Below are 13,012 nucleotides of genomic sequence, written 5' to 3' on the forward strand. Positions count from 1 at the left end.
ATTCTAACGCATCCTCGTTGCTGAGTTTGACTTTTTTTTTCTCTCTTTTGTGTGTTTTGGACCTTCTAGCTTTCTCCTTTCAGCATATATCATTCTTCTTTAGTCCAAATCTTCATTCTTCCCTAGAAACCTGCAATTAACACCAAAGAATAAAATGTTCTTATTCAATTAAAGATCATAATAAATGTAAAAATGTATAAATTCTTAAATTAGAGATTATTTTATTGAAGAAGCTTGGAAAGTGAATAAAAACAAAAGTGACTGGATGTAATTCAATATGAGATGAAATCTTTGTATAATAATCACACTTATGACTTGGTAAAATTGCATAAGAGCAAAAGGACTTTAGAGAATAAGTGAATTTTCAGGGTGAAGTAAGGAAATGTGCTACATCTCTATGGTACAAAGCTAAATTAGTGGTGAAAGACTTTAGACAATAAAATGGTACCGAATGGAGAAATTAGTTTCACATTATTACTCTATTTTATGTTTTTCTTTCTCTATTCTTTAAATTTTGAAACCGTTATTTCTCTGATGTACGTTCTAAACACTTACTTTTACATTTGATTTAACTCTCTTGTATTGATATATTTGATCTTAGTGGAAATTGATTGAATGACTCATGTTGATAGATTTTCACTTAAGTTGAGAGAATTTTTGCATTATAAATATTGATATCTCCTTTGTCATTTATATTTTTGGTCTTCGCATATGTTTAAAATTTGAAGAATTATTTTCAATGCATAATTTAATATTTTTTATTATTAAATTGTTGTTTAGTGTATAAGTTTTCACATAAATTAGTTGTTTCCATAATAACATAATAGGTTAATTATGTAAACCCATTGAGCATTTTAAAGAACTATAAAGATGTAATTATTTAAAAGTACAAAGGTTTTTTAAAAGATTACTTCAAAAATTATAATTAGTATATACTGTAACATCTTCTGTTAGCCTTTTTTTCGTTATCAAATTTAATTATTTGAATTTTGATATAAATGTATTTAAAACCGTGTATTAAATAAGTTGACAAGGTATCATGATTTATTTAATAAATAATTCAAACTTTTCTTCCAAATTTTAATTTTAAATGTTAGCCTTTTTCTCTCCTAAGAAAAGTAATTAAATTTGTTAGGTCAATTTTATCTTCATTTATTTTTATCTCAAGCAATAAAGTATACATATAAAAAAAAAAGATGTGAATTATGTTGGCTAAAGGGATTGTGGTGGAAGAAATAGTTGTAGAAGAAGTTATATATGTCCTCAGTTTAGGCTAGGAGAAGTTAAACTAGAATAATTAAATGTGTGTTAACTTTTTATTGATGGTATGATAAAATATGCTTATGTATCTTGGTATGATTAATTATTACTCAATAATTTACACTATGCAACTCTTAGTCGACCTATTGAGAGATTGCAAACAACCCTTTCAAACTCGAATTGTACAAGTTAAGAGATATTGAAAACCCACACCTATACATATTGTTGGAGCAGGTTAGAAGAATCAAATAAGCTATTTTTTATATACTGACTTTTATTTTTTAATATTACCGTAAGAACATTCGAGCAAGTGTTAGTCTTCTTACATTTTATATTTTATTTTCATTTTCTAAACTAATATTTTAAAGGGATCAGTTAACAACTCCAAGTAATATATATAATTTATCTCTGATGTTTGAAAACTAATTTTCTTAAAGAAGTGCTTAATTATGTAGAACATTCCATTCCTATGCCTATATAAAAGTAAAAGCCGCATCTTACCTTATTGTTTGACTACACATTTCTTCTCGATTCTTTACATTTTAGGAAGCAAGTTTTGATATCCAAATGAGATTAATACATCTATAATAGGCGAACGTCTGCTTCCAAATCACAAAACATTTTATTTTTAGAAAGAGTCTAAAAGTGTATCTCAAAATTCAGTCAAAATCGTATGAAGGTATGAGCCACAAATTAAAATGTACTTGAAGTAATTAACATCTGTTGAAGATAACCAGAAATTACAACTGGACAAAATATTTTTCATTTGGTATAATATGAGCCACCAATTAATATGTATTAGTAGTTTATTAGAATTAATTTAGAAAAAAATTGTTAGATCATACTAAACAAAATATCAATTAAGTCAATACCTTAAAATTGTTCCATTCTCTTCTCTCTCATGTATCATGTTTTACCCCCACGTGGGTTTGCTGTTGGCTATTCCTGCCAACTTTAACATGTCTCCCCTTCCCAATTGTGTCTCCTGATATTTCGATTGTTGGATATGAGGCTCTCATTAATGATCCAAGGGCAAACATATATGTGTTTAAAGATTTTAATTTCCTTGCATTTATTATAAAATAAATTTAAATACTTTATATTATTAACCTGATTATGATAGAAATAAAAATATCATACACATTAAATTAAGATGAAATAATAATATAAAATATAAATTAAATTAAATTTTGTTAATGTAAAATAATGTCATAATGTTATTTAATAATTAATTTATATTAGTTATGTTAAAAATTATTGTTAATTTTTTATTAGTTGATAATGTAAAAGTAATTAAATTTTTATTTTAAATTGTAAATAGAAAAACATTTATTACAAGACCTAAAAAAATAGTTTCCGTTTTCTCAAAGATGACAGGGTTGCTTGAAAAAGAAAATTATCCTCCTGAATCCATTGCGATGGTTTTAGTAAGAAATAAAAATGTTAAAAAGCATAGTGATTGCATCTAATGTCCGTGACGGGCCCACGTCGGCACAGACACAACACGATGACAACTACTACTCCGCAATACATATCTATTCTAATATTGTTGGTCTGAGCGAACCAGTTATGTGGCCAAGAGAGAGCCACGTGTCCCGCATTGATTCGTCATCACCTAGATTTCCTCTCTGCGACCAGTGACTAATATAGATAATAGAAAAACCGCACCAAAAGAAATCAACTTACTCACTCGTCTCCGCGTTTAGGTTGCTCTAATTCTACTCCATTCCACTTCTCATTGGGAACAAGAGAGAGAGTAGTACCGTTAGATTAGCGGCGTTTTTCAAAAGTGCTTTTTTCTGTTCAGACCATGGGAATTGAAAGAGGAGGCTTGAAGGGGTTCAGGAGCGGCTGGACCGTGCCGCCAAAGCCATGTGACTCCTGCAAGTTGGCTTCGGCGGCGCTTTTCTGCCGCCCCGATTCCGCTTTTCTCTGCATCGCCTGCGACTCCAAGATTCACTGTGCCAACAAGCTGGCATCGCGCCACGAGCGCGTCTGGGTGTGCGAGGTCTGCGAGCAGGCCCCCGCGGCTGTCACGTGCAAGGCTGACGCCGCCGCCCTCTGCATCACCTGCGACTCTGACATCCACTCTGCCAACCCCCTCGCGCGCCGCCACGACCGCGTCCCTGTTGAGCCCTTCTACGACTCCGCCGACTCCATCGTCAAGGCCTCCACCGCCGCCTCCTTCGGCTTCATCGTCCCCTCCGACGACGCCACCGGAGCCTCCGATGCCTTCGCCCATGACGACCCCGACGCCGCCGCCTGGCTCATCCCCAACCCCAATTTCGGGTCGAAACTCGTGGACGCCACTGACATGAAGTCCAAGGAGATCTTCTACTCAGAAATGGACCCCTTCCTCGATTTCGATTACTCAAACTCCTTCCACAACAACAACTCCGGAAACGACAGCGTCGTTCCAGTTCAAACCAAACCTTCCTTCGCTCCTCCCCTCATCAATAACCACCACCAATCAGAAAGCTGCTTCGACATCGACTTTTGCCGCTCCAAGCTCTCCTCCTTTAACTACCCATCCCAGTCTCTCAGCCAAAGCGTGAGTAGTATCACTTAGTAACAAATTTTAAATATTATACATAAATTTTTTGTCCTACAGTGAATTTACTTGAGAATTAAATTATGTGACAGGTTTCGTCGTCGTCGCTTGATGTTGGAGTGGTGCCGGATGGGAACACCGTGTCGTACTCGTTTGGTCGGAACAGTTCGGAATCGAGTGGGATTGGTTTGTCCGGAGTAAGTGGAGGACAAGGGGCGACGCAGTTGTGTGGAATGGACCGTGAAGCGAGGGTTCTGCGATACAGAGAGAAGAGAAAGAACCGAAAGTTTGAGAAAACCATTCGATACGCATCGCGGAAGGCTTATGCGGAAACCCGGCCCAGGATAAAAGGGCGGTTCGCGAAGCGAACTGAAACTGACTCGGATGTGGAGCGTCTCTATAGCCCTGGCGCTGCGTCGCTGATGCTTGACAGTCCATACGGCGTCGTACCATCGTTTTAGTAACTATAAAAGAAAGAAGCATGGAGGGAGAGTGCATGAATCTGGTGTTGGGAAGTCTTAGAATAATGATTAGTGATTCCGTGGGATTGATTATTAGGGAAAAAGGTGAAGAATCGGTACGAACGTGATTCTTAAACGGAACGCGATGGGGAAGGTTGTTTCATTAAGATGGAGATGAAGATTTGTCTGGATGGAACGGAAAAGCCCGTTTACTTTTTTTTAAAGAACTTTAAAGGGGCTGCTTCTTCATCTTCTTCACCTGTGTAGAATTAGAATCTGTTCTGTAAACTCTTTTCACTGCCTTACCTGCTATCTTTTTTAGTATAAAAGTCTCTTTTTTCTATCAGCCCCATCACGGATCTCTTTCCCCCTTTCTATTGGCTGCCATTTCCAACTACATATATATATCAACTTTTTTATTTCATCGTCATCAAAGCCTTTCCTTTTTTAACGGCTTATACGCATTCCAAGGTCACACCAACTCTCATCTTTTCATTCCTTTCCTGTTCAAATTGTACTTCTGCTTTAATCTTTTATCTTAATATTGTTTCACCATTTTCATTTTAAGACTATAATCCATTTTACATTTACTCTTTTTGCTTTCGTCATTGTCTCTTACTTTATATATTGCCAAATCATAAATTTAACAATACATTTTTCAAATCATAACACATAATTAACAATATTTTAAATGAAAAATATAATCAAACAAATAAAAATATAGACTTATATATACTCGTTGTGGTTAGCCTAGTGATGGATGTTTAAGTGGTTGATACAATTATAAACAATATTTACGTTAATATAAGTTAAATTTTGTTCTTATGGTTGTATTAATAAAATCAGGGGTGGACTCTGAGTGATATAAGGATATGGTCACTCCAAAATTTTTAAACATAAAAGTTGTTTTTTTCTCCCCCACTGGAAAGAAAAACAGTTGTGGTCCCCTGTTACATAACTCTCCCTCTATCACTATAATTTATCTTATCAATAGGAAATCAAAATAAATTTAACTTATCAACAACAAATCAAAGTAAATTATTCAATCAAAGGAAAGGAAATGAAAGAGGAATACACATAAGAGAAGGAAAATATCATTTATATTTCAGTTCTATTTTTGCTTTTTTTTATAGACTTACGTTGATTGTAATTGAAGTTAATTTTTGTATGTAAATTAAAAGAGTGAGGATAATAAAAGATTTAATAAATTCAAAGTAATTATACACGGAAGTGAATCAAAGATTGCAATTTATATGATTTTCTTTTATTTTTATTATGACTTTTATTTTGATAAAATCAATATTTATTTAGAACTAGTCTATCAATTTTATTATGAATATAAGTTGACCTTCCTAGTTGTTGTTTCCTTTCTTTCCCATATTAAGGTTAGGAATGAAATTTATATATATATATATATATATATATATATACCAAAATTAATTGCTTTTTTTGGAGAGGTTCAGATAGAAATATTTATCAGTCGAACAATTGAATTTCTTTTTTTGATTTTTTTTTGTTTTTCTTCCTTTGGTAGTTTAGGTTTTGATTTTCAATCGAGAACACATACAAAAGATTACCCAATGTTCAAGTAAGTGTTCGAAATTCGGATGATACAATAAATATTGTAGTAATGACATATATTTGTCTTGGTTATAATGTCTATTTATAGTATCTTATGGACCCTTTCAGTATTGGACCTTGATTAAAGTGTGCATCATCATTAGTATTTACATTACCTAATTTTCATAAGGTTTAATTAATGTTAATACATATTTTAATAAATATGCTTAAACTTGTGTCGTTCGGTCAGTACCAGATACCGACACATACAAGAATTGTTTGACGGTACAATTATCTTAATTTTCAATTAAATGGACTAATCTTTATAAACAACTTTTACTTTATAAATAAGGTTAATATTGTACCAATTTGAAGATGACATCAAGATTAGACAATAATAACAAAAAAAAACATGGAGGTCAAGAAGTTTAAGAGTTTGAAAATTTCCACAATTACATCCCTACTCAGTTAACTTCATTGTTTGTTAACTAAGATAGAAATTTACTAGCTCTTTGAATATCAAACTCAATTTTGCTAATTGGATCTTTCAACATAATTGTTCATACTTTTCATTGATATTCTTTGTGTAAGGTAGTTTTCTCTTTAGAGTATTCATGATATAGTGTCTTGGTTAAAATGAATATAAATGACATCTTTTATATATAAAAATTTAAATAGAAGTCGTCTTAGAAAAAAAAATTAAGTTATTACTTAATTGGTTATTTTAGAAAAAAAATAGTGAAACAATCACTTTAATGACGACTTTAGTAAAAAAAAATAAAAAATCAAAGACTTTATAGTGTCATCTTAACTTACTACTTGTCCATGTATGTATTAGTTTTAAAAAAATACACATTTATGCAGTTTATGTTGCACAAAATCGGTGCAAACACTTGTTAAAAGCGTAATTTGAGTATTTGAAAGTGTTCAATAAGTGACAAACAGTAACTTCATACACTATTCTTGCGTTTAAATTCTTATATACATACCTCTAACACATTTATAACACATTTAGAGCATGACGTGTATATAGTTCCAAATTTTAGCATATTTTTAATTATGAACAAAAAATTATTGTAACTTATTTTCTCATAGGTTTAAGTCGAGGATGGTTAATCTGAGTCTTTGTCCAAGGTCGTCGTGACGGTGGGCTTCCCGAGGTCTAACGTGACATTGGCGGCGCCGAATGCGTGACAAGACGTGCATTAATGATGGGGTTTTTTGGGCATCATTTGACGAGGACCGTTGGATCGAGGAAGATCTAATGATTGAGATGAAAGTGACGTTTTGTCTCCCATGTCCCTCAAAGGCTATAAATAGTGGTCCCCTACAATGTCGAGTTACTGCTCTCATTTGCTCTAACATCCAAAACCCTCAATCGTCTTGGCGCGTTGCTTACCCTACGTCCTGAAAGGTTAATCATGTCCTCCCTGTCTCGTTCATCTTCCTCTTCTTCTTCTCCTACGTCTTCGTCTTCTTCTTCTGGTAACTAACTACTCCAACAAATACATCATGGCACCCTAAAAACAAATTTAGAGAAAAAAATAGATAAAGTAGTAGATAATGTCAAACTAATATGATAATTAATCATTGAGACCGTATTAACCTAAGACCCAGTAACGTGGAGACCTAACTCATCTCATATAAGTAGGTTGACCAACATCATGTCAAGATACGTATTTATTATCATTTATCACACTCAACCACCATATACTGAACTCTAACTTGGATGTGGGGGTGTCTTTTGTAAATACCTCAAATTCTAACTAGAGACTAATATCCAGAGAATGAAGACCAAACTTAATTAGAGGATAAGACCTTCTCGACCCAAGCAGAAACAGAGACACGCTAAGAAACCTAAATTAAAATAATACAAAAACATTTAGTTAAAAAATAAGTAACTTATTCTTTTTAAAATAATAAAATAAAATTGAAGTATGTTTTGAAAAATACTCCGCATAAAGTGATAAGTGTCTAATTTCAGTAATATTTCATATTAAAATATAGGCACTTATGAGGATTTATTGCTAATTTATATATAAAATAATCCTTAATTTATGAATTTATACCTTTTTACATTTTTTATGATCTTTATTTGAATAAGAGTATTTTATTCCCAAATTTGGTGTTAATTGCATATTTCTAACGAAAATTGGAGATTTGGATTAAAGATGAATGATTTGAGCTAAAAAGATAAAGATAGAAGGTCCCAGAATGGAAAAAGATGCAAAGAAAGATTGAGCCTTTTTTATGTTTTATCATTTAGCCCATTAGCGCGACACAATAAACAACCCAACCCTAGAAAACTAGGATAAATAGAGGGCTAGAGGCTCAACCTTAGTGTGCTAGATTGAGAGGAAAACACCATAGAGTGAATTGTAACCCAATTGGGAGAATGGAAGGTACTAGAAGTATGCGTGGCTAATTCTACCCTTTGAGATTGGGAGTAATCTGCTCAAACTCTTATGTATTGAGGTGATATCTTATATATTAATATTCTATTCTTGATTGATTATTGGTATTGTTGTTTTACTTTTAATTTTCCGTGACAAATTGAGAATCTTAAATCTGACCGGGAGGTATTTTTAGGGTTCGGACCTAAACAACAATACTTAACATATTTGAGTGCTAGGAATAGACTTGAAATGTTAATTGCTATTAAACGTCTGAGCTTCGTTCTAAGTTGTTCTTATAATTATGCAAGGGATCGATAGTTAGGAGACATTCTTAAGGATTTTATATGCGAGGAATCAATATAAATGATTTTTATACGGGCATCAATTTCAATCAAAGAACTTAATATTGACATGCTAATCAAAATACTTGAGAGTGAGAAAGATGAAACTAATCCTTATTTTTCCAATTGAAACAACTAATTCTTTGTCTGTTTTCTTATTGACCAGTGCCAACACAATTAATTCAAAACTCTTTTAATTGTTCTATTTTTATATTTAGCGATTATTGTACTCGATAATTCACTGTTCCTTGTGGGATCGATATCTGTCCTTAGGACAATTATTACTTCTGACAAACGCGGTGCACTTGCCGTAAAAAGTCATCATAAAGTCGCATAAACTTTCATTACATCAATATTTCAACCCTTGTTTATCAATATGTTTATCTTACTTTCCTTCTTTTTCTTTTTCCATTTCTATATTTTTGTATCATCGTTTTTGTGCAACTTTTAAGGCTTTCATCTTGATCTTCATACTTTTTTATCATCTTTATTTGATACTTTGTTTATGGCTTCTATTTGGTTATGGGTCTTGGGTCGATCCTTGGTCATTTAGATAGGAGGCCGGTTGACTTGGGTCGTCTTTATGCGTGGTTTGTTCTAACGAGCTAGGGCACCTTCGTTCTGCCTCGTCTGTGTGTACCTGAAAAAGAAGAACAAAGAGGCGCCCTCGCGGCCGTTTGCACTCCGACGTTCAAGTCAGCTAGCGAGAAACACCAAAGTAACTAGAAACTGTATAGTAATCTCAACAACTGGAACTGTGTGACTAAACTGTGTGGCCCTAATTGCCTTGTGCTCACAGTTGGGTGTGTCGTCAAGAACAACTAGGGACTACTGTTCTGAGTAACTTTATGAGAACTAGGTTAAAACTCATGCAACTGTGAAAACGTACCTCACTAGGGTTTCTTCGTGCCCTTTATATAGGTGGAAACTAGGGTTTACCTTTGCGTTGCTTGCTATTATCTAGGGTTCCTTGGAGAAGGTCCTTGCGCCGCTACTCCTGGGATCTGAGCGTATCTGGCACATGGACTTCCCTTATCTAGAGTGCAATGATTAACCATGTGGCCGCTTGGGTTCTAACTTGGGCGCCGTATCTCTTGTGCCATCATACTATTTAGATGCCCTAATTAATCACGTGTCATGCATGCAGCCTTCCTTGAAGATCTTTTATGAGTACGTGGGCATAGTCACGTGCCCCTTTGACTTAATCGTTTATTCTGCACGGAGGGACCCACAGTGCCGCCACCCAACTTAGGGTTATCCCATCATGTGGGCCCCCCTTTCTGTGAAATGCTTACGTCATGCGGGTTGACTCTTCGAGCGATGTCTTACTTAGGCGACGTCCTCTTAGGCGATGTCTTTCTCTCGGATAGTGACATGTCTCGGCGATAACCGACTATGCATATGCAGAACCCCGCTTCTACATACGGCGACTATGTTGACTTTTTGACCACCTACCTTTCTCTTGTCCACGTCATCACACCCGATGACCTGGTCGGTACACAAGCCCCCCAGTCTTGAGCTGATAACTTGCTTTCAGCGAAAAGACTAAAGCTTGCCCCCTGCTGCCCTCGCGGCGTTTTGATGACGTGTCATCCTTCGATCGATTGACATGACATTTCTGCATCGCCGGCGCAACGTACCCTTGAGGACTCTGACGATGTGATATTCTCTGAGTGAGACAGATGCCCTTTAATTCGTACTTTTACCTCGCGACATGTGGCCCAATCATAAGCCGCTTGCTTTAACGCCCTTTACCACTTCAATCGTGATGCTTGAATCTTTGAAAACCCCGCATCTCAACTTACTGATTCTACTTCTTTCGCATCTTCCTTGCACTATTCATCTTCTTCCCAAGAACTCCTTGTTTTACATTCTTTCTTTGCGGCCTTTCCTTCTATTGCGTTACCCTTGACCTCCAGTTTCCTCACTGCCAGCACATGCTAAATTGTCCACAAACCCTTCTTCCTCCCGAGTGAGTCACAAGGATCTTTATCCCTGGGCTTCGAGTGAACTCCTTGACGAGTATTCTTGCTTGCTTTCTACCAGGGCCCTGAGGGAACACGTGGGGGAAGCGTGTTCCTATGACCATCGTGCCTTCGCAAAGAGGCACGATGATGACATCGTCGTGCTCCCTTGTTCCACGGGGGAGCCGGTGTGCGGGGATGAACGATCCAATAATGGGGTCCCCTTTTTTTATTTTTACCAAGTAGTTTTTAAGGGCGTCGGCGTACGCCTTCCCTTTTTCAGGTTCGAGAGGGAGTTGTTAACGGAGATGAACACCGCTCCAGCCCAACTGTACCCTAACAGTTGGGCCTTCGTGAAGGCCTTTGACATTTTGTTTGGCTTCCTTGGATGTGCACCTTCTGTTGACATTTTTCTTCACTTCTTTGAGGTGAAGAGGCAGAGAAACAATCTTTGGATAACTCTTAGCAATGTCCCTGGTAGGATTCTTTTGACTCCTTTCCAGCAAGCCTTCACAGGGTGGAAAGGCAGGTTCTTTAAGGTATGCTGTTCCAGCTTGGTGCCTTCTGCTCTGGACGGCTTTCCTTTGTACTGGACAAAGGACGCCAGGGCCTTGAAATCTAAATCCCTTAAGAAACTGTCTTCAAGGGATCAGGAAGCTTGCAAGATCCTGGCGGGTGTTGGAGGATTTGATGCGGCTGCTTTAATAAGCTTGGAGTATAATGCCGAGCTTCTGGAAAGATATATATGTGTGTGAGGCTTTCCTTACGACCTTCCCACTTCTTGTTGGATCTCTTGTATGATTTTGCTTGGAAATACTTTCTTTCATGTGTGTCTCTTACTAAACTTTACTCCTTTCTTTCACATAGGTTCAAAGATAAACGAACATCAGAGGACGCTTCTGACTCGGGCTTTGCAGTTCGGAGACGAGGCTTCTTTGTCATATTGCTCAAACTCTAGGGGCCACTGATGAGCGATATGTTTCTCGCTTCTCGTACAACATTAGGATGTGTGCGTAGGGTTATATATTTCATCTTGCACTTGTCATAAACTCCGTTTGTAACCTTAACGCTGGTTTACTTTTTCTTTACGTTAAATGTTGTTCGACTTATTTTGCATGCTTACGTTTTTTGCCACGTCGCGCGCGTTACCTCTGACATTCCCTTCGTTATGCTTGGCGTGAATTTTTTAGATAGCGTTTGCTTATTTCCTTATTCCTTAAATACCTTACTCATGATCACTTCATCCATGGCTCTGCTCGACCTTCGTTTTTCGTGCGGGATGCTCTCTCGTTTGAGTTTTATTATTCAAACCCTCGGCGTTTTCGCCCCCCGAGCTCATCGGGACAGTCGGCGATGTCTTGCTTGTAGAGGTGTCAGATCGCCTGGTTTCTACTTTGGCGACGATACTGTCGGTGGTCGCACATGTTGAAGATCGCCTCTGCGCGACCGGCGACTATGCGTACTTTTTGGTCCCGTTATCGCCCTCGATGACTCGACTGGCGTGCGGGTCGTGACTCTCTTGGCGAAGGGATAAGTTAACTACGGCGATCTACGTGGCTTCGCGCTCTAAGGCCCACGCTGGTTACTGACTTGACACTTCACCAACCCCCTCCCATCAAATGACACGTGGACTCATTGATGGTTGTTATTTCGTGTCGTTTGCGCTTCCCGTAACCTTCGAAACTCTAAACTTCTCACGCCACTCCACTGTTACATTATCTTTCTTCTTCACTTTCAAACTTTCCATATGCTCTGGTGAACGCTTCGTCTCCCTAATCATCATTTCCTCGCGCGCCCCTTCGATCATCAAAAAGGTAAACCTTTTATCACTTTCGTTGGTGCTCACCGAATTTTAATCGGCTTGCATCATCCCTTAACTGCTTGAAGCATACGTTGTGGCTGTTTGTTCTCTGTTTTGTTTTTTCCTGCGTTTTAGGTTTTTCTTTCCCTTTCTGCGACCCCTTTGTTCATGTTGATTTCCCTTCCTGTTTTCGAATCGAATCATTCTTTTTATCGACCCTCCGCTTTCCTTTTCTTACTCTCCTTTCGTCTTTCCTGCAGTGTTCGATGGCTCGTACAGGGGCCACTCCTGCCCCCTCTCGAAACCCTCCTCCAAAATCTCGCAAACAACCTTCGTCAGGAAACCCCTCCACATCTCGTAACCCACCTAGGGATCCTGCCATCCATTCAACCCGGGCTCAGAGGCCTGCGCCCTCTCGTCCTAACCAATCGCAATCAACTCCCCCACAAACTAGTGCCACCGCACGCCCCATTCCTGATTACAAACTGTTGTACCCATGGGCTCCTCCTGCTCTGCTGAACGAGACTTCCTTGATTAACTCTGAGGCCAATATTCTTCGCTTGAGAGATAAGACCCACCTCACATTCCATAAGGAGCATGACGACAAGGTTGTTATCCGTCCTTGTCCTCCCGGGAAACCTGTTTGTACTGATAACGATGGCAACGATGGCCACCCTT

General features: G+C 37.3%; 1 protein-coding gene across 1 annotated transcript; it reads left to right on the forward strand.

The window, feature by feature from the left end:
* The first annotated feature begins 2,820 nt into the window (after positions 1-2,820).
* On the forward strand, positions 2,821-4,862 carry LOC137807369 (zinc finger protein CONSTANS-LIKE 5). Its single transcript, XM_068607983.1, has 2 exons — positions 2,821-3,811; positions 3,904-4,862. Exons 1-2 carry the CDS (start codon positions 3,071-3,073, stop codon positions 4,270-4,272), a joined length of 1,110 nt encoding a protein of 369 aa, XP_068464084.1. The 5' UTR covers positions 2,821-3,070; the 3' UTR covers positions 4,273-4,862.
* Positions 4,863-13,012: the final 8,150 nt, after the last annotated feature.

The sequence above is a fragment of the Phaseolus vulgaris genome, chromosome 3, assembly GCF_000499845.2.
Source record: "Phaseolus vulgaris cultivar G19833 chromosome 3, P. vulgaris v2.0, whole genome shotgun sequence".
NCBI lineage: Eukaryota > Viridiplantae > Streptophyta > Magnoliopsida > Fabales > Fabaceae > Phaseolus > Phaseolus vulgaris.